This window comes from Prionailurus bengalensis, chromosome A1 (genome assembly GCF_016509475.1).
Source record: "Prionailurus bengalensis isolate Pbe53 chromosome A1, Fcat_Pben_1.1_paternal_pri, whole genome shotgun sequence".
Classification (NCBI taxonomy): domain Eukaryota; kingdom Metazoa; phylum Chordata; class Mammalia; order Carnivora; family Felidae; genus Prionailurus; species Prionailurus bengalensis.
In genome coordinates this window covers 169,919,609-169,947,581 of record NC_057343.1, presented here as the reverse complement: position 1 = coordinate 169,947,581, position 27,973 = coordinate 169,919,609, and the positions used below count along the sequence as shown (strand labels likewise).

The 27,973-nt window shown below is 35.1% G+C and overlaps 1 protein-coding gene across 2 annotated transcripts in view; it reads right to left on the bottom strand.

Annotated features, from left to right (window-relative positions):
• Positions 1–27,973, bottom strand: part of FER (FER tyrosine kinase) — a 437,406-nt gene that overhangs the window by 288,694 nt on the left and 120,739 nt on the right. For both annotated transcript variants that reach the window (XM_043595148.1, XM_043595157.1), the window contains one exon: positions 14,780–14,969. In XM_043595148.1, the coding sequence (XP_043451083.1) occupies positions 14,780–14,969 (190 nt within the window). The remainder of the gene's footprint in view (positions 1–14,779; positions 14,970–27,973) is intronic.

Genomic DNA, 27,973 nt, shown 5'->3' with positions numbered 1-27,973 from the left:
GAAAGACACAACACTTTCTCAACAAACATAGTTAACCACAGCCTGTTAAGAAAAGAGAAAGGAGGGGAGGGAGGTGTGTGGTCCCAGAAGAAATATCATTATATGGGAAGGGAATGGCTGACAGGGAGATAAAAGGATGGCCTGTGTAACTTAAGCACTCCCCCTCCTTCCAAGTAATTCTGAAAAGAGCCATAAACAGCCTAACACAGAGACAAAAACTAACATATACATATAGAGTTGAGCATGCTTTCATATTGGTCCCATGCTAAATTGGAACAATATTTTTCTGAAATATTTGGTTGAAGTACAAGATGTATACAACAGGGTATACAAATCAAAGTGTACAGTTTATGAATTTTTCAGATTGAAAAGGTCCCTGTAACCAGAACACAGATCAAAAAACAAGTCATTTTTGTATTCCAGAAGCCTTCTGTATGCCTTTCAGTCACCCACCCCACACCCCAACAAGGATAACCACTATCCTAAATTCTAATATCATTGATTAGTTTGGCCTATTTTTGAACTCCAGATAAATGAAATCACAAAATACATATTGTCTGGTATCTTTCACTCGATATTAAGTTTTTAAGATTCATCCATACTGCTATATGTAGTTTTAATTTGCTCATTCTTATTACTGCAGAATATTACACTGGGTAAATATTCTACTACTTATCTATTCTACTGTTGACATTTGGCAGCTTCCAGTTTGAGTCTATTATAAATAGTGCTCCTGTGAATATTCTTGTACATGACTTTTGGGTAATATATGCATTCATTTCTATTGGATCTATGCCCAGGAGTCGATGTACTGGGATACAGGGTGTGTGCATGTCTGTTTTCAGTAGGTATTGCCAAATAGTTTTTCCAAATGGTTGTAGTGACTAAGATATTATTGAGGACATAATGCATGTTGGCCCTGCTTAAATGATTCAAAATACTAAATTTCTTGCCTTCACCAATCTACAAGTGATAAATACACTAGCCAAGGCTATTTCTCTGCATTCTTTCCTTTCCATCAGTGTTATAAAGACTTTATTACTTTCTAAAACATATTCTGGAATAATTGGCCCCTCTACATTATGTGAGTAGGTGTTTTGTTCGGTTTCATGCTTATATACCAAAATATGCAAAGACAGAGCCCAGCATTTTTCTAAAAACTGGAATCTAACCGCTGATAGTTTCATTTTACAACATCAGACATATTGAAGAAAAGTTTATGCATCTACTCTTTGCCAGGTACTGTGTTAAGCACCAGCATCTCTAATTACTAAAGAGAAAATAATTATAAGAGATGAAGTATTTATAACAACAGCATAAATGAAGCCAGGGCATTTTCACTCTCAATGCTATAATCTACTGGCCTCTCAGACGCTCGCCCTCATTTACTGAGGTCTTTGCAATACCTAACATTATCATGAATTTTTATGCCCAAAGTCTCAAAGTTCTTTGGATGCCTTCATCTCCAATGATGCTTATTTGTGCTTACCTTCAGCATCATTCTACCATTCCTAACTTGGGGCTTAGCAAAGAGAATTGCTGCATCTGTGTGATTTCAGACCACACTTGATAGCTTCTTATAAAATTCTTACTACCTTCTCCAACAACTTGTTCTTTAACTAGATTAATACAATCAGCCCCTGAACTGCCCCCAAGATTTTTCTCTCAGGCCTTCACATCTTATATCTTCGTTTCTTTTTCTGTTCTTCCTTCCATGGAGACACACCTGGTGGTTATGACCAGTGTCCATTCTGATTGGTCAGAGTCCACAGTTGGGACCAAACAACATAAGGCCTTTAGGCAGGCCATTTAGAGACACTGGTTTTTAGACTAAAAGTCATAAGTCATTAAAGCCATTCTGAGGGGCTCAATATAACCAGATTTGTTCTTGTTTGAAATTTTAAGAGATGACTTTGGAGTATGGAGAACAGTTTGGAAGGAGGCCATTCTGGATAGTGACAGGCAGATTAAATAAATCATTATTTTCTAATTGCATTTCTTAATCATTATTTTCATTATTAGTGGAGTTGAATTTTTTTCCGGTATTTTTATTAAACTTTATATTTTCTCTATTATGAATTTCTTATTGATATTCTTTTCCCACTTATAATAGGTACTTTACTATTTTATAAACCAATTTAGGTGACTCACTTCTACATTTAAAAAAATTAATCCTTTGCCATATTTGCAGCACAAATTCCCGGTTTTTACTCAGATTTTTAATTCAGTTTGTTTTCCAACACAGAAAAATGTTCACTCATATTTTGTGCCTTTATTTTTTTAATTTGAGTAATACATTTGAAATTTACTTTTTATGTGGTATGACCTTAAGATCTAAATCGGTACCTATCAAATGTATAGAATAATTTTGTTCACCTTAAATACTCATATTCCTATATTAGCATCCTATATAAATAGGAGCTTCTTTGGGCTATTCTTCTCCATTAGTCTATCTGAATAATCTTATTTCTTAACTATGCTGTTTTATTTTTCTTTTAAATTTACTTATTTATTTTGAGAAAGAGAGACAGAGAGAGAGAGCAAGCGAGTGAGAGCCAAGGAAGAGGGGCAGAGAGAGAGAATCCATACAGGCTCTGTGCTATCAGCGTGGAGCCCAACTCGGGGCTCAAACCATGAAATGATGACCTGAGCCAAAACTAAGAGTTGGATGCTTAACCAACTGAGCTACCCAGGCGCCCCTTAACTATGCCCTTTTAAACAATGTAACCTCCTAGTTGTTCAAATGTTATCATCAGTATTACAGTATTAATTCAAGTTTAAAATGAAGGCAGATCAAAGGATCTAAATTTGTTTATATTCTTCTTGTAGCCTCCATGAAGCCTCTACCACATAGTAAAATACTTAAGTGTAAATCATTCTTTCTTACGTAATTGTTTCTCCTTCCAAGGATTAAGTGACTTTTAAGCAACTTTAAAACCTTATCCGGTAGAATTAGACTCTAAAAGATCTCTAGATATATTCTGACAGAGAAAACCTTTCCTAATCTAAGATCTTATCATTCACCTGGGATTTGCAAAGTAAACCGATGATTTTAAAAATTAACAGTTGGGTCTTAATGTTTGAAATACTAACACTATAAACAATTTTCTGCAGAAGATCATATTAAAAAAAAATTTATTAGGATTTAAATCTTTCATTAGGCACCAAATGAATCAATAAATAATAATATTCACATATTCTCTTTATAAAATCCTTCAATTAAAGTTAAAAAATTAATGTCATAAAATAATTTTCAATATTTACAACAAAAGACTTTAGAGATAAATACAAATCTTTCTCTACATGCAAGATCAAACTTCTGCTCACAATTCAAGCTAAAAAATAATAACATTCTCATACATAATTTTAAGATAAATGTTATTCAGCTTAAAAATAAGTAGAAAATAAAGTGTAGAGTCTGTAATAATTTTTTTCAGGATAACAGAAATTAAATTGTTTAAAAATTTTTAAAATAATGTCCTGAACATGTGATGCAATAGCTTATATGCCAAGTACTTGCTTTTTAATTGATTTATTTTCAATGGGTATAAAAACAAAAACAAAACTATAGTATAGGACAAAGGGAAGAACTGTATTTATTTATAAATGGAAATTTTTAGCAATTTTATTATTCATAATTATTATGACAAATCGGTCATGTAACTAAATAGCCTTTTTCTTCAGATAATTAAATTTTCTTGTGTTTTCAAACAATGTATTTGCATTAAAATGTTTATTTAATTTCAGAGAGAGAGAGAAAGTGTGAGCTGAGGAGGAGGGCAGAGAGAGAGAGAGGGAGAGGGAATCCCAAGGAGGTTTTGCACTGTCAGTGCAGACACATGCGAGAGATCATGACCTGAACCAAAACCAAGAGTGGGACGCTTAACTGTCTGAGCCACCCAGGTGTCCCTGTTTTTTGTTTTTTTGTTTTTGTTTTTTTTTTAACTAACAAAGAATGAATGCCAGTTAGGTAAACAGTTAATCTGGGGGGTGTGTGTGTGGGGGGGGAAATCACAGGAAGAAAATCTAATTAGTTTGAGAATAATAATGAAATTGTTGTTAATAAATTTAAATGTTTTATTACATTTAACCTTTTTTGTGTAAACTTGTATAAGTCCCTTAATTTCTCTGCTTTCATTTTTCATCTTTCTGTTGACTGGCATTCCAGTATTCCCAATTTCTTTGGAAATGAAGATTCAGGAGTTATCATCTGATGTTTAAATGATGACAGAAGGAGAAAAAAGCCCACAGATACATGACTACAAAGAAAGGATTTAAAACCAAGGGCTGAGGGCTAAAGCCTAAGGAACATTAATGGTCAATTTCATCACAGCATTTAAGTCTGATGTTTTCTTGTTAATCAGTTGTTTATTGTCATTTTCTGCCTCCTAAATGTAGAGCTATGAATGCACAGACTTTATTATCCGCAGATATCTCCATACATGGCATACAATGTTCATAGAAGTTGGTTAATTGTGTTTAACAGGCAGAAGAGAAAGGAAGAGAAATGGGGCAAAGGTGGAAGAGACAAAAGACAGAAAGACAGAGAAAAGGCAAAAAGGGGGGAAAAAAAGGAAGAAAAACTAAATGTGCACCAAGCACCTTCCTAACTATGTCTAGAACTCTTTAACATGCCTTTGCCTTTGCATTCATTCATTTAGTACTGATAAGGATCCTATGAGGTGCATATTAGTAACCACATTTTAGTGATGAAGAAACTAACATTGGGGGTGGGGTAAAAAATCACCTAACAGCAAATAAACTCAGACTGATTTCACTCAAATTCCCTGTTTCTCCACCCTGCCCTGCTGCTACAAAGAGAACATTTAAATAATACTGACAGGAAAGGACAAAAGAAGTATGAGTAAACCAGATTTCAACTGATATAATGAATAATAATATTGCATAAATTTACAAGAAGAGTTATTTTTAAAGTCAATGTATTAAAAGCCGTTAATTGAATTTTCCATAATTATAAACTTAAAAGAAAAATGTTATTTCATGAATGAATAAATAATCATAAAATATAATGGTATTTAAGGATGTTTTTCTTTCATTCACATTAAAGTATAAAAGGAAACTGGTATTAAAATGTGATTATAAGTGATGCTTTTATAAAAGTTGCTTTGTACAAAATTTTAAACACAAACTTTAACAGTGTAGTAGGAAAAAGTGAGCTTCAAGTAATTAAGGTAATAACAATAAAAAATTCTTTTAAAAAGTTAGGTGGGGGCGCCTGGGTGGCTCAGTCAGTTAAGCATCCAACTCTTGATTTCAGCTCAGGTCATGATCCCAGGGTCATAAGATCTGGCTCCATACTAAGCATGCTTAAGATTTTATCCCCCTCCATCTGCCCCCCCCCCGCCCCCCGCTCTCCCTCTCTCTTTTTCTGGGGGAAAAAAAAGAAAGATTAGGTGGTCAAGCCTATTGATGTCAGCAATACGTAATCCCGAGTGAATTACATGATCTTTTATTTTTAAAATATTTTGTAATTGGGGCATCTGGGTGGCTCAGTCAGTTGACCATCCGACTTGGGCTCAGGCCATGATCTCATGGTTTGTAGGTTTGAGCCCCACAAACTGACTGTTGTTGGTGTGGAGCCTGATTCAGATCCTCTGTCCCCCTCTCTCTACCTCCCACCCTCACATTCTTTCTCAAAAATAAATAAATATTTTAAAAAATGTTTTGTAATCTATTGTGGCCAAAAGACAACATACTTTAAGTACAGAGTAGATCCCAAACTGCTTATCTATCATCTAAAAATTAATAGCATACATTTTTAAAAGAAAACATTTATGCTTAATGACAAGACTAAGGAACAGGGGCACCTGGGTGGTTCAGTTGGTTAAGCATCCAACTCTTGATTTAGGCTCAGGTCATGATATCACAGTTTGTGGGATTGAGCCCTGCATTGAGCTCTGTGCTGACAGCATAGAGGCTGCTTGGGATTCTCTCTCTTCTCTCTTTCTGCCACTCCCCAGCTTGCGCTCACTAGTGCTCTCTCTCTCAAAATAAATAAATAAACATTAAAATAAAATAAAATAAAATAAAATAAAATAAAATAAAATGTGGCTGGCTCTTATAAAAAAATTTTAAAAGACTAAAGAATAAATAAAGACTAGCAGAAGAATAGGCACACATATTAAATCTTTATCATTTCTGTGATAATCAAACAGTCAAGTATCAGCTATTAAAAGACAATAATAGCAGGGGCGCCTGGGTGGCTCAGTTGGTTGAGCAGCTGACTTCAGCTCAGGTCATTCTCGAAATTTGTGAGTTCAAGCTGACAGCTCAGAGCATGGAGCCTGCTTCAGATTCTTTGTCTTCCTCTCCCTCTGCCCCTCCCCTGCTCAGACTCACTCACTCTCTCTCTCTCTCTCTCTCTCTTTCTCTCTCTCAAAAATATAATACACATTAAAAAAATAATAAAGGACAACATTAGTTTGCTAAGTGGCAGAGACTATTTTATGTGCTTCAAATGTGTAAACTTAACCATTTCTTACAATGAATCCAAGAGTAGGTAAAACTGTAATTCTCATGTTACACATTGGGGAAAGATGGCAGGAAAAGTCCCTAACTTGCCTAACATCACACAGTTATTAAGTGGTAGAACAGTGATATAAACCCAAAAAGCCTGGCTTTGCAGCTGGAGCACACTCTATAATGATTCTATTGCAGTCACACATTGCAATCTTTAACTCTGTAACCACTAAAGACTTTGTCACTCTGGTAAAATATCACTTCCATTATTATTTATAAAGTGAGAAATATTTCACAGAAACCAACTTCAACATTTAAACCATTTTTTTAACTGAGTGGCATCAATTATAACCTGCCAAATTTTATTTTGAAATTTTGTACCTGTTCATTTCCTCTATAATCATTTACTAAGTGTATATCTAGGCACTGCTAGGCAACTAAATTTTTTGAAATGTTTGAATGCATGGATACATAAAAGTAAAAATGCAGTCAATTTTTAATTAATTATTAATCAGTTACTTCTGTTCCATCTCCCCCACCAAAGCCAATGGCAAGGTCTAAGTCCATTTTACCTTTGACCCACCCTTCCAAAAAACCCCATAAATAATATTCATGTACTAAATAATCAAAAAACAATTGATGAATCCCAAATGACTGAATGACTCTGGGTGATTAAGCCTTCTGATTTATAGTAATCATAGTAGATATTTAATTCTTGCCTAACTTTCTCCTTTTATTTTTTTTTTCTTTTTAGGGCTAATTAACCCCTGGCTATTAGTTTATGCTAAAATATTAAGAAAGCCACAATTTAAAAGGTAAGTTTGGGGGCGCCTGGGTGGCGCAGTCGGTTAAGCGTCCGACTTCAGCCAGGTCACGATCTCGCGGTCCGTGAGTTCGAGCCCCGCGTCGGGCTCTGGGCTGATGGCTCAGAGCCTGGAGCCTGTTTCCGATTCTGTGTCTCCCTCTCTCTCTGCCCCTCCCCCGTTCATGCTCTGTCTCTCTCTGTCCCAAAAATAAATAAACGTTGAAAAAAAAAATTTATAAAAGGTAAGTTTGAAATATATATATACACATATTTTTCACATATGAATATACGTATATATAAATGAAAAGCAGTTTTTTCATTTGGTTTGTGCTATGCATAAACACATATATAGACATATAGATACATATAAATGAAAAAGTTACTTTTCTTTTACTATTTACTTGATTTGGCCCATATATATACTGCATATGCATATGAGCACAGAAAATAGTTAAAATATAAATTGAAAGCATTTTGAAATTTTAAGCGTTTTTTTTCCACCTGATACTGAAGATATCAGTAAGATATCAAGCAAGATTTCATTCATGAACAACATTCCATTGAATGTATATATCCACCTCTTCTTTATATTTAATCCACTGATGGGACACTCAGGTTGTTTCCATATCTTGGCTGTTATGAATAATGCTGCTATGAACATTGGGGTGAGATAGCTTTTCAAGTTAGTATTTTGGTTTCCTTCAGATAAATACCCAGAAATGGAATTGCTGGATCATATGCTAAGTTCTATATTTAATTTTTTGAGGAAACTCCATACTGCTTTCCACAGTGGCTGAACCAGTTTGCATTCCCACCAACAGTGTACAAGGGTTCCTTTTTCTCCACATCCTCACCAACACTTGTTCTTTCTCAACTTTTTGGTAATAGCCATTTTAACAGGTGTGAAGTGATGATACCTCATTGTGGTTTGACTGGCATTTCCCTGATTAGTGATGTTAATGAATCTTGACTTTTGGAAAACATTTGGAAAAGTTAACAAGGCTTTTGCAACATCATCTCAATCATCTCTTAACTTCTCTGTTTTATGTATTAGAAATATATACACCAAATAAACACAAAGCATAATATATAGCTGTAAATATACTTTAGGTATCAGATCCTAGGATAACTTAATAATATTAATGGCCTACGAAGCCACTGAAAGTTCAGAATGATAAAATTCATGCCATAGGAAATCCAGAAGCAAAAATTTATTAATCTACAAAACTTATATATTAATTCAATATTAACATAATAATCAACATCTATAACTGACATTGTTATTCACCAAAGCTGTCTTTATTATAACAAAAGGCTGGAAACCATGTAAACATGTCATTCCTTTGCTGAGAATCTTCAATGGCTTCTAATTTCTCTAACAGCATCAAAGTCTTTACAATAATCTACATGACTATATGTCTACTCCTCTGTCCCCATCTCTAATTTATTCTCTTTTACTGTGCTCTGGAATATTCTCATCTCAGGCAGTCTCATCATTTGCTCCTTAGTTCTTTCAGATCTTTGCATAAATGACACTGTAATAATGAAGCCTTCTTTGACAACCCTATATATAAAAACACTGCCCAGGGTGCCTGGGTGGCTCAGTCAGTTAAGAGTCCAACTTCAGCTCAGGTCATGCTTTCATGGTCCGTGACTTCGAGCCCCGCATTGGGCTCTGTGCTGACAGCTTGGAGCCTGGAGCCTGCTTCAGATTCTGTGTCTCCCTCTCTCTCTCTCTCTGCCCCTACCCAACTCATGCTCTGTCTGTCTGTCTGTCTCTCTCTCTGTCAAAAATAAATAAATATTTAAAAATTTAAAAAACAAAACAAAACAAAAACACCTCCCGGGGTGCCAGGGTGACTTGGTTGATTAAGTGGCCAACTTAAGTGACTTAAGTTGATTAACTGGCTCAGGTCACGATCTCATGGTTTGTGAGTTTGAGTCCCCTATCGGGCTCACTGTTATCAGCACAGAGCCTGCTTAGGATTCTCTGCCTCCCTCTCTCTCTCCCCATCTCCTGCTCTGTCTCTCAAAAATAAATAAACATTGAAAAAAAAAACACATCCCATCACCCTTTTTCTTCTACCTTTTTTTAATTTTTCTCCAAAGAACTTACCACCACTCCACATATATATTTAATTATATGTTTAATATTTAATATACTATTTAATATATATATTTAACTGTTTATACCCACTTAGAGTGGAAAGTCCATGAGAATAGAAAAAAGTGTTTATCTTGTACACTACTACATCCTCCAAACTAAAATGATATAGGACACCTGACAATAAATATTTGTTGTTTGAACAAATGAAAAAAAAGCAACTGTATATGCACTATTACGAAATGATACCTAAAATATATTAGGTTAAAAAGCAAGGTACAAAACAATATTGTTGTATATACTACCGTCTGTTTAAGAGCAGGGGGCATATAATGAACATTTATGTTTTCATTTGCATACAATGCTTCTAGAAGGTTACCTCTGAGGTAGAAAACTGGGAAACTAAAAAAGAGACACAAAGACCCCTTTATTTGTACATGTACATGTACTACTATGTACTCAGAGAAATTAATTAAGGCTTTGCCTTTATAAATAAGAAATACATAAGATAATCCTACAGAAAATTCTATAAATTATAACTCAGTATCTACTAATTTACATGTGAACTAAGGTATATTATAGAAAAAACTGAAATAAAACCCATGTTTTAATAACACTTCATATACATTATCTCATTTCAGTGTCAGAAATCTTATCAGGCAAGGTGGATATATATTCATTTCCTCATTTTACAGAAAGGAAAACTCAGAAATGTTAAGGAAACTGACTGTGGTTACAAAGCAGAGGCAAAGCTCAATTCGGGTCTCCTGATTTTTTGTCTCATACTTTTCTCAATGTATTTGATGAGCAAGTCTTTGAATTTGCATTTAAAGAAAGAAAGTGTACCTGATAATGAAAACAGAAAAAGCTTCAATGATGCTGTCAACCTCAACTGATATTCAGTCCATTTCAGTGTTTAACTATAAAATTGAAAATATCAGACAGTACTGTAAAATGGACTACTACTGAGTCATAATGACAGAAAATATTTAGTCAACAAACCATATATTTTGTTGGTTGTAAATATAACAAAACAGGATTTTATTGATAGTGCTGTTCAACTAAGCAGAACTTACTCAATAAGATTTGCAGAGAAGATAAATATATATTGCATATTAGTCTAGCAAAAGAGCTTAAAAATGTGCAATTTCAGAAACATCAAAGTAAAGGCAATTATCTTTCAGAATAGCTAACCATATTTAAAAAGTAAGAACTCATTATATAGTACCATCAATTCTAGATATATCCGACATATAAGAAAGATTCAACAAAAATTATTATATTTGGTGCATAGCACATGCTATTATAAAGTAAAACAACTAGATTACTCTGGAGTGAAAATAAAATCGATTTCCTCAGCTCAACAGATACTTATTGAAAGCTTACGTTCTTACATCTAGACAACTAAAAGCAAACATGAAGAAAGGTGATACTTTTAAATTAATTAATTAATTAATTTTAAAAATAGTAAAGTCAGCTAATGATACTCAGGGATTAGAAAATTCTGGTATTTCCATCAATATCCAAGGACAGTCAACACAGAGTTCACCTTCCTAATATTTTCCAAAAGGCAAATTCCTCTGTCCTGCACAGCTAGAATTGAAGGATAAAATAAAATAAAATAAAATAAAATAAAATAAAATAAAATAAAATAAAATAATCCTTGGGTTTAGAGAACACTTAGACAACTCAAAATGCCTTTAGAATTATCAGTAGCACGTTTAATCTGTCAACAACCCAATCAGAAAAGAAAGGATTTCTCTTCTAATTCAGTATTTCCCAAAGTATATTCCATTGCACTATGGTCCCTTTAGGATACTCTCTGAAAAGGAATTAGGTCAATATTTTCAGAGACACTACATCCCATGCTATACTTCCCTTCATAGGCAATGGATATTAAAAGTTCCAAAAAACCTGCAGTTAGTACAAAGGTTTCTTTTGCCTTAATCCAGCATGTCCCAAATTCTGGAACTCATTTCTCCTTGGAATACTTGAAGGACACCAAATTACCTTGATTTTCTACTACCTCACTGGTCACTCCTTAGTCTCCCACCAGGTCTTCCTTTTCTAGACCACCTAACTTGAAGTGCCCCAGAGTTCAGTCCTTGATTCTCTTTTCTTCTCTATTCTCTCTCACTTGGTGACTGCCTATAGTCAAATGATTTTATTATTTTTTTAATGTTTATTTGTTTTTGAGAGGGAGAGAGAGAGAGAGAGAGAGAGAGAGAGAGGCAGAGCGTGAGCAGGGGAGGGGCAGAGAGAGAGAGGGAGACACAGAATCACCCACATGGAGACAAGGAAATATTATAAACTGCTCAGAGAACAAAAGATTTACTAGCTAAGATTTTCAAAACCCAAGTAAAAGAAAAAACTTCAGAAGTTCCTCTGAAAGAATGCATATACACATAGGTATTAAGAATCAAGAAAGGGTCCTGGTACATATAGGATAATACTTATTATCATATAGGATAGTAAAGGAGTCACAGAATCTGAAGCAGACTCCAGGCTCTGAGCTCTCAGCACAGAGCCCCATGCAGGGCTCAAACTCACCAGCTGTGAGATCATGACCTGAGCCAAAGTCGGATGCTTAACCGACTGAGCCACCCAGGCATCCCTAGTCAAATGATTTTAAATACCATGTGATACCTAGACTCTGAAATTTATATCTCCAATCCAAATCGCACTCCTGAACACAAGGCCCAAATACCAAATTTTGACAATGACTTGTTTTTTTAGAAAGACAAACTGAAATCTTGCTCTGCCTCATCATAGCTACTTAGATATATCTTTCCATTCACTCGAAACAAATTGTATTCCTGTAGTTCTCCTGCTAAAAACCTTAAAATCATCCTTGACTATTCTCTCTCATAACTCACATTTAATCCATAGGAAATCTCCTGGGCTCAACCTTCAAAATACATCCAGAAGCTAAACACTTCTTGCTACTTCCCATGCTACCATCCTTGCCCAAACCATGATCTTCTATAATGTGGGTTATTGCAATAATCTCATTCTTCCATCCTTATTCCCTTAAGTAAATTCTCAACATAGTTGCTGCTGCAATCCATCTAAATAAAAAGTCAGAGCATGTCATTCCTCTGTTATTACTCTCCACCCTAGTGGCTTCCCATTTCACTCAGAGAAAAGTCATAAGCCTTAATTATGGTCCACAAAGCCCTAAGGTCTATTCCCTAATACTTCTCTAATCTCATTCCCCAGACTCTCACCTTCCCCTCCACTCAGACTTCCTTAATCATACCTTGAATAGTCCAACATGCTCCTGCATTATAGCCTTTGCAACAGGTGCACCCTCTGACTGAAATGCTCTTTCCCCAGAAATGAAGGGGTGTAGTAGCTCCCTGTCTCCAGTCTTTGTTCAAATGTCAACTACCCAGTGATAGTTATTCTGACTTTGATTTAAAATTGTGTCCCAACTTCTAGGCCCCCAACCCTCTACCCTGCTCTGTTTCTATTTCTTGGCATTTAGCATCTTCCAAAATAGTATATAATTTATTACTCATTTATGAACTGCCACTCACTACAGAATGTGACCTCTAAGAGAGGTTTTTTTAATTAGTTTTATTCACTGATGTATCTTAAGCCATCTAGAAATGTGCTTGACTCAATAAATATTGCTCAAATGAATAAATGAAACATACTTATGCCCAGACAATAGAGAATTTCTGCACAGTACTTAATATTTATCATTCTCTCCTTGGAATTTTGGCCAAAATTAGACCTAGTTTTTAAAAAAAAGACATTAAGATGGCTTCTCCTGACAGAAATGATTATGTTTTCTGCCTCCAGTTTTTTTTAGATTTCTGTAAATAAATAGATGGGCTTTCACTGTAATTGAATTATAGAGCCAAAATAAACATCAACACCTCTAAGAACCTGACTATACAATCCTAACTCTGATTATACATTTTAATCACATGTATAAGAATACACAATCAAGGCGCCTGGGTGGCTCAGTTGGTTGAGCATCAGACTTCGGTTCAGGTCATGATCTCACTGTCCGTGAGTTCAAGCCCCACGCCGGGCTCTGTGCTGACAGCTCGGAGCCTGGAGCCTGTTTCAGATTCTGTGTCTCCCTCTCTCTCTTCACCCTCCCCCACTTCGCTCATGCTCTGTCTTTCTGTCAAAAATAAATAAACATTAAAAAAAATTTTTTAAATGAATACATAATCTGTGGCCCATCTTAGTGGTACAGTTCTTTAAGGCACTCCTCCACAAAAGCATTCACTACTGAAGCATAAGTGTATTGGTTAACACTGCCATTAATTTGAGTCATGTAACTCATAGATTAACATGGCTCAATTAATAACAAAAATGGGAACAACCATAATAATTTAAATATTTCATATTCATTTATCACATTTTCAAATACTGCCTTTTATTTCAATAGAGACATCTGAATATGTTTAATAATCAAGTTATACTATTCAGAACCACGTAAACTAAAAATGACTAAAATATCAGCTATAGCATCATCAACTATGCTAGTTCTATTTATGGACCACATACAGCTACTCACAGAAAAAGCCAAGGACATACCTCAGGCTTTTTTAGCCTGGGCACTACTGATATTTTGAGTTGGATACTTTTTTGTTGGGAGTATGAAGGCAAAGGTTGTCTTGTGCATTATAGGATGTTTAGAGGCATCAGTGGCCTCTACCCATCAGATACCACTAACTGTAACAACCAAAAATATCTGGAGACATTGCCAGATGTCCCCTGGAGGGCAAAACTGTCCTCTTGGTGAGAACCACCAACCTAAGATGGAAAGGAAGAAGGAAAAAAGGAAAGAAGAGAGGGAGGGAGGGAGGAAGGGAGAGAAGGGGAGGGAAAGTAGTTATACTAGGCATTCTTAAATAGGTCATGAAAATATAAAATGTAGTTGAATTTCTAGCTGGTGGGTTTGAATGTGTTTACTGTAGTTTAAGAATATAAGTAAAAAAAAATCTATTTTTAAACAAAATCAAATGTGTTGTGAAAATAATAAATATATCATCAATCTCAGACAAATAAGATTTTACTGTTCTTAAGAAAAAAAAATAATAAATAGCTTTCTCCTTATTTCTTACTTCTATCTTAGTAATAACACCCTACCTTCTGTCTTCCAGGAATAAAAACATTTGCAGTCTTTGTATTCAGTTTTAAAGGCCAGAGAAGAGCTTTTCCTCTGACTCTACAGGTGGTTCCCAAAAATGTTCTCCAGGTGACCTGACATGACTGACAAATCTATTTTGCATTTACAAACAAGTTTAACAGGGCCTGCATATTAACAAGAAAAACAATTTGTCATAGCAAAAGAATTAATTTTTATATTCATTTATTACCTAGATACTTCTCTTTCAAGTTTCTCATTTGATTACTCTTTGGCTTACCATAGATGTAACTGATCGTGCATCTTCTTCATAATTTACTACTGGAGGTGGCTCTTTCCCATCATTTTCTTGTACTTTTTGTTCTAGTAATTCTTTCTGTGCTGTAAACTTTGCCTCAGTGCATCTCAACTGCTGGACTGACTGTTTCAGCTCTTCAAGTGACTGTTTCTGGCTTAGCAGAAGCACAATACTGAAAAAGAACACATTAAATATAAATTAGTTCAACTTCTTTAAGAAACAGAGCCTTTCAAGGAAACTATACATGTATTACGCTTCTGCTTCCTTTCATTTTCACCTTTATAACAGTCCTTCAGAATCCTTAGAATGATAAAACCAAACAGCTTTCGCATCATCACGATAGTTACTAAATGTTAGCATTAGCAAAATGGAAGAAAATATTTGGAAGCAAAAAACAAATTCAAGATGCTTTGAAATATATTATAATGTATGGTGTTCATTTTACTTTACAACTAAGCCATCTACCTCACAGAGTACAGACACTTAGGTTGAGAAGTGTAAGGCCTAAAATGAATTAATATGACTAAAGCAGAATCTCAATTTACTTCAAATCTCAAATGGAATATAGCTGAAGTCAGATCTGTGCCTCAGGTAAAATAAACCAAATCAAAGTGACAACCTGGGAAGAAGCTGTGTTTATTTTGTGAGGGGTGTGTTTTAAGAGTTGAAGAAAGCTGTTCTGATGAGGACTCAGGACTGAGCTGTCACTGAGGAAATGAGCATAAGTCCCCCGATCTTTCCAATACATCACTATAAAGATAATATACTTCCCCAATTCTTTACAGAACTACGTAGGCCACATGTTGCCTTTCTGTGACCTTTTATACCTTGAAATCTGCCCCAAAGGGAATTTCAAACTAATTCACCCACATTAAAGCCACAAGAAAACAGGGAGTGGTCGTGGGGAACAAACACCTCTAGAAACACTGTTATATATAGTATACTAATATCTTAAAGAACTATGCCATGTACCATTGAAAATAAGTAATTAATATGTAAGTGACAACAGACTGTCAATAAGGGAAAACTTCAAAACTGGACAATAAGATCAGAAAATGTTACTTTCTTAAATTGGAATTTATATGGATCAATACTAATTGAATAAGTAATCATAGGCAGAAGAAATGCCCACTAAGAGAGATCTGTTTATACATACAATGTTGATCAATATTTTGAAAACTCAATTTCAATCAAATTGAACAGGGTACAACCTCAGGGAATGAATGCTATTAGGAGAGCTAAAATCTCCTCATTATACTGCAATGAGTTTCAGGTGAAACTGACAAAAAGAGAACTCAGGTGGAGAATTGAGTGAAATTTGGGAAAAGAACTAATGAGCAAAGTTTTTGTTTTAATGTTTATTTATTTTGAGAGAGAAGGTGAGCAGGGCGAGAGAGAGAGGGGGAGTGAATCCAAGAAGGCTCTGCGCTGTCAGCACTGAGCCTGATGCAGGGCTCAATCTCATGAACCATGAGATAATGACCTGAGCTGAAATCAAGAGTCAGATGCTTAAATGAGACACCCAGGCAGCCCAAGATTATTTATAACAGAAACCTAGCAATGTTCAAAAGACAAATCCCCCTAACCAGTCGAGTTCATGGCCAAAGTAATGAACAAGGATATACCATACTGTCAGAGCTCATTACTACCTCCCAAGTAAAATCATCATGGCATAATGGTAAGAGTATAATTATATCAAATGAGAACAGATTCAATTTAATGGCTCAATCATGTTGATTTTCTCATCTTCAGTTTTAGCATGGGAAAAATTGATAATAATACCAAATTGTCAGGGTTGTTCTGAATACAATGAGATAATATTTAAAAACTTGTTAGCATAGTGCCTCCCATCAAGTAAGAATTCAGTAAGTAGCAATTATCATTTATATCATCTTCATTCAACAGTCCATGAACTGTGTTCTAAATCCACACAGATTTCCTGATAAATTCCTGCTGGTTTGCATATTAAGTAGTAAGTCCTTTCTTCATAATAAATTGGTTATAGATCTTTTTCTCTGTGAATCTCTTCAGAGAAAGTTCATTTTTAAAGGTCACTTTTGTGAACACAAATTCATAAGGACTGAGTTCTGGAAAAAATTACACCCATATGAACTTAAAGCTTCTTGAAGGTTCCTTCTTTGTTATCTCCTCACCACCAAAAGAATCGCATGACAAAAGGATAGGGCACAATTTAAAATGTACCAGGTAAGATGGTAAAAACATGTATTTATGTATCTGCAGAATGAGTCCAAAAAAGAGGGTGAATGATTTCACAAAAGTATACCAATTAATAGGAAATAATACTTGAAAATAATAATGCTCTAAAACCATTACTACTACCATTAACCTTCTGTAAATCAAATTTAAAGACCAATAGGGAAAAATGCAAAATAAAAAAATAATAATATTTAAAGGAATGAAAATAAACCTCAAAAATAAAATATGAAATAACTAATAAGGAGCGATAATTACAAAATAGTAAATATGAATAGAACATTAGGACAAAAAATTCAAAGAAATACATTTATGGGAGCAAAACACCTACATTTGATTATCTCTTCAATTGTATAGCAGGCCCCCAAAAACGATTACACCCTTCTCTCCAGAACCTAGGAATATGTTACCTTATATAGCAAAAGGGAGTTTTGTAAGTTAAGGATGGTGGAATGGGGAAGTTATTTTAGATTATCCAGGTGAGCCCAATATAAACATAAGCATCTGATAAGAGAGAAGAAAAAGGGACAATGTCAGAGAAGACAATGTGACCAAAAAACAAAAGGTGTGGGGGGCGGGGGGAGAAAAGGCACTGTGATGTGGAGCCAAGAGCCAAGGAATAAGGAAAGTCTCTAGAAGCTGGATAAACAGAAAAGTGGATTCTCCCCAAGAACCTGCAGAAGAAATCAGCCCCATCAACAACTTGCTTTTAGGCCCACAAGACTCATTTCCAACATCTGATCTCCAGAAATATAAGAGAATAAATTTATGTTGTTTTAAATTACCAAGTTTGTGGCAATTTATTACAGCAGGAATAGAAAACTAACACAAACCCTAAGAGAGATGATACCTGTTTTTGGTCCATTTTAAATGACTAAACTAGGGGCACCACCCATTTTTTTTTGTTGTTTGTGTATTTATTTATTTATTTATTTATTGAGAGAGAGACAGCAGGTTAGGGGCAGAGGTGGAAGAAGAGGGAGAATCCCAAGCAGTCTCTGCAATGTCAGCACAGAGCCTGATGTGGAGCTTGAACTGCGAACCATGAGATCATGAGCTGAACTGAAATCAAGAGTCAGCCCGCTTAACTGACTGAGCCACCCAGTTGCCCTGGGTGTTCAACTGCTGATTTCAGCTCAGGTCATGATCCCAGGGTCCTGGGACCACGCCCTACCTCAGGCTCTGTGCTGAGCATGGATCCTGCTTAAGATTCTCTCTCCTTCTGCTCCTCTACCCTGCTCATTCTCTCTCTCTACCTAAAATAATTTTTTTAATGGCTGAAATATAAGAAACATTATATGGTTGTATAGTATGCATAGCCAGTTACAACTAGGATATAGACTTTAGAGAAAAATATTAAAGAGTTAGAAGTATTTTTCAACCAGAAAATGACTGTATCACATAAATTAGTTTTAGCTTCATTAAATACTAAATAAAATTTTTAAGGGATTAAACCATTACAGAAAGTTGAAATAAAAAAAAAAAAGAATAGAAATACCAGACAATCCAGCAATTCCAAATATGGATATTTACCCAAAGAAAACAAAAACAATAATTCAAAAAGATACACACACCACATTTTCACTGCAGCATTATTTACAATAGCCAAGATATGGAAGCACCCTAAGTGTGCATCAATAATGAATGGATAAAGACAATGTGGTGTTGTGTGGATATATATTATTCAAATATATATAAATATATATATAAATTTATAAAATATATATAAAAAATATACATCTACATAATGAAACATATACTCAGCCATAAAAAAAGAATGAAACTTGACTTTTTTTTTTTTAACAGAGAGAAATAGTTAGCATATGAGTGGGGAGAGAGAGAGAGAGAGAGAGAGAGCGAGCAAGAATTTTAAGCAGGTACAAACTTCCAGTTATAAAACAAGTAGGTCACAGAGGTAAAGCACAGCAGAGGAAATACAGTCAATAGTATTGTAATAACTTTATATGGTAATAGTAACTAGATTTATCATAGTGACCATTTTGTAATGTAAACAAATGTCGAATCACAATGTTGTACACATGAAACTAACAATGTTGTATGTCAACTATACTTCAATAAAAATAATAAATTAATGAATTAAAAAATTTTAAACCACATATAAAGTTTAGAGAAAAGGCTCTTTTTGGGGCGCCTGGGTGGCGCAGTCGGTTAAGCGTCCGACTTCAGCCAGGTCACGATCTCGCGGTCCGTGAGTTTGAGCCCCGCGTCAGGCTCTGGGCTGATGGCTCAGAGCCTGGAGCCTGTTTCTGATTCTGTGTCTCCCTCTCTCTCTGCCCCTCCCCCGTTCATGCTCTGTCTCTCTCTGTCCCAAAAATAAATAAACGTTAAAAAAAAAAAAAAATTTTAGAAAAGGCTCTTTTTAAACATGACTTCTCATGGCATTTATAATCTCTATACTAAACTATTTCACCTTTACTTTACCCTGAATAATAAATAGGGTCTTCCAAAATGATAAACATAAAGGAGAAAAGTTAGTATTTTCAACAAATGGTACTGCACAAGTGGTCATCCATATGCAAGAAATGAATCAAAAACAGACCTTATATCATTCATAAAAATTAACTCAAAATGGATCAGACATAAAAGTAAAACATAAACTTCAAAACTCCTAGAGGATACATAGGAGAAAACATAGATGACATTGGTCTGGTGAAAGCTTTTTTTAGATAAAACATCAAAGGCACAACCTGTGAAAGAAATAATTGATAAACTGCAGTTTATGAAAATTAAAAACTTTTGCTCTGTGAAAGACAGTGTCAGGAGAACAGTAAGATAAGCCATAGACAGGGAGAGAACATAGGAAACACATACGTCTGATAAAAGACTATTATTCAAAATACACAAAGATCTCTTAAATGTCAACAATAAGAAAACAAACAACCTGATTTAAAAAACAGGTCAAAGACTTAACAGACACCTCACCAAAGAAGATATGCTCATGGAAAATAAGTATATGAAAAGATGCCCCACACCATGTGTCCTCAGTGACATGCAAATTAAAACAACAATGAGATACCTCTATCCAGTGATGAGATGACCAAACTCTAAAACACAGACAACATTAAATGCTGACAAGGATGTGGAACAATAGAAGCTCTCATTCATTACTGGTGGGAATACAAAATGGTGCAGCTACTCGAAAAGATGGTTTGGGAGTTACTTACAAAAGTAAAAATACTCTTACCATATGATCAAGCGTCACACTCCTTTATTTACTCAAAGGAATTAAAATTTTGCAACCACACAAAAGCCTGCACACAGATGTACATAGAGCAGCTTTATTCATAATTGCCTAAACTTGGAAGCAACCAAGATGTCCTTTAGTAGGTGAATGGATAAATAAACTGTGATTCATCCAGACAATGGGATATTATTCAGCACTCAAATGAGCTACCAAGCTACAAAAAGACATGGAGGAAACTTAACTGCATATTACTAAGTGAAAGAAGCCAATCTGAAAAGGCTACATAATGTCTGATTCTAAATATATGACATTCTGGAAAAGGCAAAACTATGGGGACAATAAAAAGATCAGCAGTTGACAACAGTTGAGAATTGGGGCAGGGGGATAAATAACTGGAGCACAGAGGCTTTCTGGCAAAAATTATGCTGTATGATACCATAAGGATGGATACATGTCATTACACATTGTTCAAACTGACAGGAGTGAAATGTAATTTAAATTAAGGACTTTGGGTGATAATGATGTGTCACTGTAGGTTCATCAATTGTAACAAATATAACACTCTGGAGAGATATTGAAAACGGGGGAGGAGGGGCGCCTGGGTGGCGCAGTCGGTTAAGCGTCCGACTTCAGCCAAGTCACGATCTCGCGGTCCGGGAGTTCAAGCCCCGCGTCAGGCTCTGGACTGATGGCTCAGAGCCTGGAGCCTGCTTCCGATTCTGTGTCTCCCTCTCTCTCTGCCCCTCCCCTGTTCATGCTCTGTCTCTCTCTGTCCCAAAAATAAATAAATAAAAAAAAGAAAAAAAAAGAAAACGGGGGAGGATATGCATGTGTAGGGTCAAGGATATATGGAAAATCTCTGAACCTTCCCTCAATTTTGCTATGAAAGTTAAACTACTCTAAAAAATAAAGTCTCAATATAAAAAAAATGAGGTATCAGTACACATCTATTAGAATGGCTCAAATACAATAAGATGACCACACCAAATGCTGCCAAGGATGAGGAGAAAATGATCACGCACACACTGCTAGTAGGAAACCAGCAATTGCACTCATGGGTATCCCAGAAAAATTAAAACTTACATTCACAAAAAAAGCTGTACATGAATTCCTGAAGCATCTTTATTTGTAATAGTCAAAACCTGGAAACAAATCAGATGTTCTTCAAAGGGTGAATGATAAGACAAATGAGTTGAATTGTGTCTTCTAAGAAGAGATGTTCAAATCCTAACCCTAAGAACCTCAAAATGTGATCTTATTTGGAAATAGGGTTCTTGCAGATGTAATTAATTAAGATGAGGTGATACTGGAGTGGATTTGGGCCTTTAATTCTTATGACTGGTGTCCTTGTAAAAAGAAGAAAATCTGGATACTGAGAAGAGTACCCAGAATACCACCGGGAGATGGAGGCAGATTGAAGTGATGCTTCTATAAACCAAGGAATGCCTAGGTTTGCCAGCTATTAGGGAAGCTAGGAGGGAGGCAAAGAACAGATTCTCCCTCAGAGCCATCAGAAGAAACCAGTCTGCCAACACTTCATTTAAGAATATGAAAGAATAAATTTGTTTAAGCCACCAAGTATGCGGTACTTTGTAATGGGAGCCCTAGAAAACTAACATACACACCACGGAATACTACTTAATAATGAAAAGGAATGAAAGTGCCTGGGGGCGCCTGGGTGGCGCAGTCAGTTAAGCGTCCGACTTCAGCCAGGTCACGATCTCGCGGTCTGTGAGTTCGAGCCCCGTGTCGGGCTCTGGGCTGATGGCTCAGAGCCTGGAGCTTGTTTCCGATTCTGTGTCTCCCTCTCTCTCTGCCCCTCCCCCGTTCATGCTCTGTCTCTCTCTGTCTCAAAAATAAATAAATGTTAAAAAAAAAAAATTTAAAAAAAAAAAAAAAAAAAAAAAAGAAAGTGCCTGGATGAATTATGATGAATATAAAAAGGCAATCTCAAAAGGTTAGATACAATGTGATTCCATTTATATAACATTCTTGAAAAGACAAAATTGCAGAAATGGAAGACAGTTGCCAGGAGTTAAAAAAAAAAAGGGTGTGAGATGGAAGGCAGTGTAGCTATAAAAATGCAATATAAACGATCCTTGCAATGATGAAAATGTTCTGTTCCATTACTGTATCAATGTCAATATTTGGATTATAATATTATATTATAGTTTTGCAAGATGGGGAGATATAAGCATAGGGGAGATGTGAGCATAGGGTACATGGGATCTCTCTGTATTGATTCTTACAACTATAGGTCAATCTGTAATTATATGAAAATAAAAACTTTAATTAAAATCTATATCAGTGCTGCTGCACCATGCTTCCTCTGGTTAGGTGAGGTTTTATCATCTCATATGCCTTGGGTTCTTAAGTAATCTGATTTAGAGATAGGCCTTTTTTATTCTCCTCTCAGGAGTTCCAAATAATTATCTTGTATCATATTGGCAATCACTTAGTCATTCTGAGACACTATCCTAATACCAAAAATTAGGGTTAAAATATAAATTTATGGGTTTTAGTTTAGTGGTTTGGAAAAACAATGAGATTTGGTGGGGAGGTAGATGCTGTATAGTATGGCTGTAGTCATAACTTTTTTTTTTAATTTTTTTTAAAACATTTATTCATTTTTTGATAGAGAGCACAAGCAGGGGAGGAGCAGAGAGAGGGGGAGACACAGAATCCGAAGCAGTCTCCAGGCTATGAGCTGTCAGCACAGAGCCCGATGTGGGGCCTGAACTCATGAAATGCCAGATCATGACCTGAGCCAAAGTCGGATGCTTAACCGACTGAGCCACCCAGGCATCCCTAGTCCTAACTGTCTTTAATCAACATGTCTGGTCATGAAATTAATAAGCAAAATTAGCTACTTCCAATTAATCTCATTGAGCTTTATGTATAATGATATAGTTTCACATAAACATCTTGCTTTTGTTCAATAGTTACTTTTTTAAAAGTATTACTGTAATCACTATACCAGACAATATTAATGATTTTTTACGCTTATAACACCATTGAGCAAACAAGTTATACATATTATAAGAAAAAATTATAGAAAATAAATGATTGTATAACACAATAGGAAGCCCTAAATAAATTTAAAACCTAGATGAGATCAGAACCTTTACATGTTCAACTTAACTCCCTATCTCTGACTACTCTTTCCATGCATTTGTCACACAGAAGAGGCGGGGAGCAACTTCTGTCCTTCAAAGCTAGTAAAAATGCCAATTTCTGGGAGACCCCAGAGTACCTATCTTAAGTAGGTGTTCCTCTATTATTCTTTTATCTGAACTCCTTATTGTATAGCAATTATCATAATGTTAATTTCTTGTTCATATTAGTCTACTCCACAAAAGTGTAAGCTTCATAAGACATGGGACAATAAATATCTTACCCTTCATTGTATTCATAGCACCTAGCAGACATGCAATAAATGTTATTGAATGTATTGTCTATTTAGGTAGGACAACTTTGTTTGTAATATACATAATTTTTAAATCTGGAGACAAAAATAAAAGGTCCCTGAATTTGCACACTATACAATACTCTAGATAACTTAAGTCTTACCTGAACTGTAAGGTAGATGTGACATTTTGCAAGTCTCTTAAAATTTCTGGGCCTCAGATGTTACATAATTTGAAAGACAAGGAGGTTGAAACAAATAATCTCTTAAGATTCTGCATGGCTTTGGGGCACCTAGGTGTCTCAGTCAGTTAAGCGTCTGACTTTGGCTCAGATCATGATCTCATGGTTCATGGATTCAAGCCCCACATTGGGCTCTGTGCTGACAACTCAGAGCCTGGAGCCTGCTTCAGAGTCTGTCTCTCTCTTGCACATGCACTCTCAAAAGTAAATAAGAAACATTTTTAAAAATAAAAAAAAAAGATTCTGCAAAGCTGTAAGAGTTATGACTTTATAACATATAAAGTATTTTTAAGTATTAAGTGATAATAGTACAAAACAACACAAAATCAAATAATCATTCACTTTTTGGAAGTTAAGCCAGGCATTAAAACCAGTAGTAATATTACTTGCTCTTTATGCCCCTGAGTCATAAATGACATATGCATGATGTATTTTCCCATAAACTATTTTCTAATACAGTAGTCAAGGGTCATAAATCAGGAGAAGATTGATATTACTTCCATTTGAATAAATATGCTTTAGAAGTAATGAGTAAAGTTATGTATACTACAGTGACACTTTGTGTTGTATTAAAATTATACCATTTCAAGTGGTTGGTTTTATTCCTTTTACTCTATTTTTTAAAATATAATTCTACAATACTACATTTCAGTTGAGACCTGCATTATTTATATGAGCTAAAACTCTACTCTTGTTAGTGTGAATTTAATGTCACATAAAAACCATTCTTTAAGTTTATTTTTCACTATATATTATTCAATTATAGGAATGAAAGCTATCAAATGATTTCTCATATAATTTATTTTTTCCACTGTTACTATAAAATGTTTTAGAGACATTTATGTTAAACTCAAATTTAAAGGTTTTAACTTTAGTTCCTTATTATTTCAATAGAACGAACAATGCTTTCTGTTAGGTAAAATTTCAGTATAACTGCAATAATTTAAAAGTGTAAATATCGGGGCGCCTGGGTGGCTCAGTCGGTTGAGCGTCCGACTTCGGCTCAGGTCATGATCTTGCGGTTCATGAGTTCAAGCCCCGCATCAGGCTATGTGCTGATGGCTCAGAGCCTGGAGCCTGTTTCAGATTCTGTGTTTTCCTCTCTCTGACCCTCCCCCGTTCATGCTCTGTCTCTCTCTGTCTCAAAAATAAATAAATGTTTAAAAAAAAATAAATAAAAGTATAAATATCTAACTTATAGGATATTTTTAGTATTTGTGAAGAACTGTGGTTCTTATTGTTTTTAATACTTCCAATTAACAGCATATGAAGCTAAAAAAGTAGTGCAGAGTAAAAATTATTGTAAATCTATTTCTAAAACTGGATTGAAATTGCTTTTAATTATATAAGTGTATTTAAATATATATGTAGATTTACACACATATATGAAGGAAATGTTTATGAATTATTAAGAAACTGAAATGCAAATATTTCCACTAGAACCCCTTTCAGGTTAATTGCTAAGCAAAAAAAAAAAAAAATTAAGTTTATTTATTTATATTTTTGAGACAGAGCACAGGGAAGGGACAGAGAGAAAGGGAGACAGAGAATCTCAAACTCATGAATAGTGAGATCATGACCTGAGCCAAAATCAGAGTCAAATGCTTAACCAACTGAGCCACCTAGGCACCCCGTTCAGCAAAATATTTTAACATATAAATCAAAGACAAACTTCAACCCTACTAATATCTAAATTAATGAAATTTCATAATGACTGCTTAGTTATATAAATGTGCTTAACATTTTCAAGATTATGCTATGAAGCTGATAATAACAACTCCATAACAAAGAGCTAAACAGAACTCATCCCCTGAATTGTTTGACATACTTATCTCTTCTAACTTACCCTCATAAAAACACTATTAAAAGAATAAGATCAAGCAGATGCTGTGATCAAAAAGACAGATACTGTAGAGTCAAGAACTCATGTGTTTTCTACCACTGACTAGATATGTAATTATAATATTTTTTAATTCTCTAAGTCTTAAAGGGAAAATACAGGCAAATACACAAAAGGAGTAGTGAAGCTAACATTCAGTGTGGTAATATATATAAAACATCTGGCATAACATGTGGAACAGAGTAAGAACTCAGGAAATGCTATTTCCCAGATATCCACCACTCTTTAAGCCTCCTTTCTTTATACTCCCATTATCATCCCCTGATAAATATAAATAGGTGTAAGAGAGTGGATCACATTCATTATGTAGATGAAAAGAGAGTCAAAGATTTGAGTCACGAAAACAACAAAAATCAAAGAATCTCACAATTTCTAGATTAAGACAACCCCTTAAAGATTGTCTCTTTCAACAACGTAGACATGCTAATGAGAGGGTCAGCCATCTTATGGTCTTTCTCTATACCTACTAAATTTTAAAACAGGAGTCATTTACAATGTGTGTATTTACAAAACCATAAAAAAATGGAACCACTTGGTTATCTGTAAACAAATGAAGAGATTATTCCCAAAGACAGAAAAGCAAAATATAATTCTTTTTTGAATTTTATATGGGTAATGTTTGATACATTTTGTTTTTACAACCCAAATAGAATCTTCTATTAACACAATACTAAAATTTTCCAGACATATTAAAGGAATGCCCAGAATAACTCAAATTTTCCTGTTCTCATCTTTAAAAAGCCCATTGATTCTAATATAATATTTAATACCAAGTTGTAATAAGAGCTATAGTATAAGTGGGAGAGGTAGGCCCCTAATATTCTAAGGTGTATAATAAAATAGATTATGTTGCCATTCACTGAAATAAGGAATATAAGAGTGAACTAGGTTGAATTGGGTTGGGCTGTATTCAAATTTTTTTTATATATGAATTTTTGTTTTGTTTTGTCTTGTTTTGTTTTAGAGAGAGAGAAAGAGCACAAGTGGGGGGGGGGGGTAGGCAGAAGGAGAAAGACATAGAGATAGAGAGAGAGAGAGAATCTCAAGCAGGCTCCATGCTCAACACGGAGCCAGACATGGGGCTCAATCCCACCACCCTAGGATCATGACCTGAGCCGAAATCAAGAATCAGACACTCAACTGACTGAGCCCCCCAGGCATCTCTGTGTTGAGACTGTTAATTCAACCTTAGACATGGGGAATTTACTTCTAAGACATCCAAGGAGTTATGTCAAGTAGGTAATTGACTACATGGACATTGAGTTCAGGGGAAAAATCTGAGCAAGAGTAATAAATGTGGGTCATCATCAGGAAACCATCTAGGGAGTGAATGTAGCCTAAGGCCATTCCTTGAGTAACTCCAAAATAGACTGGCTTAGTGAAGGAGAATGAGTTTATAAAGGAGTAGCCACAAAGAGAAGCAAAAGATCTGGTCCAAAACACCAACAGAAAAAAAAAAAAAACAACAACATGTAGTCGACAAAGTCAGATACTGAGAGGATGTCAAGTAAGATACTTGTTAAATTTAGCAATGTAGAAGTCATTGGAGATCTTACAGATACCTATTTCAGTGGTGACGAGGAATAAGCTAGATATATATGGGTTGAGAACTAAGTAGGAATTAAAGAAATGAGTGAATATAATCACTCTGAGAACAAGTATGACTAAGAAAACAATAGGCAAAGGCAGTTGGGGGAAAATATAGAAGGGTTATCTGGGGTGGGCAGAGATGTAGAAATTGTTTTAAGAATCAACACTTAAGAATATTTAACAAATGAGCACTGGGGCACCTGGGTGGCTCAGTCAGTTAAGTGTCCAACTCTTGGTTTCGGCTCAGGTCATGGTTTGTGGGGTTCAAGTGCTAACAGCACAGAGCCTGTCTGGGATTCTTTCTTTCCCTCTCTCTCTGCCCCTCCCCATACATGCACACACATGCACTCTCTCTCTAAATAAATAAACAAAAATAAAAAAAATAAGCAAAAATTGGATCCAATCGAGAAGAAAAGGTAAATCTAATATAAAAAATGATGTAAAATTTCTGAGAAAGTATGAGAAGACATGATACAAAAAGAGGCACAAGAAATAGACTTGAGAAAAGGAACAGTTCCTCTATGGAAGTAAGCACAGAGAATGGGTACAAACGCAGCAGATATGGATATCTAGTCACAGAAAATAAGAGAGTTGCCACCTGATGATTCTAATTTTTTTC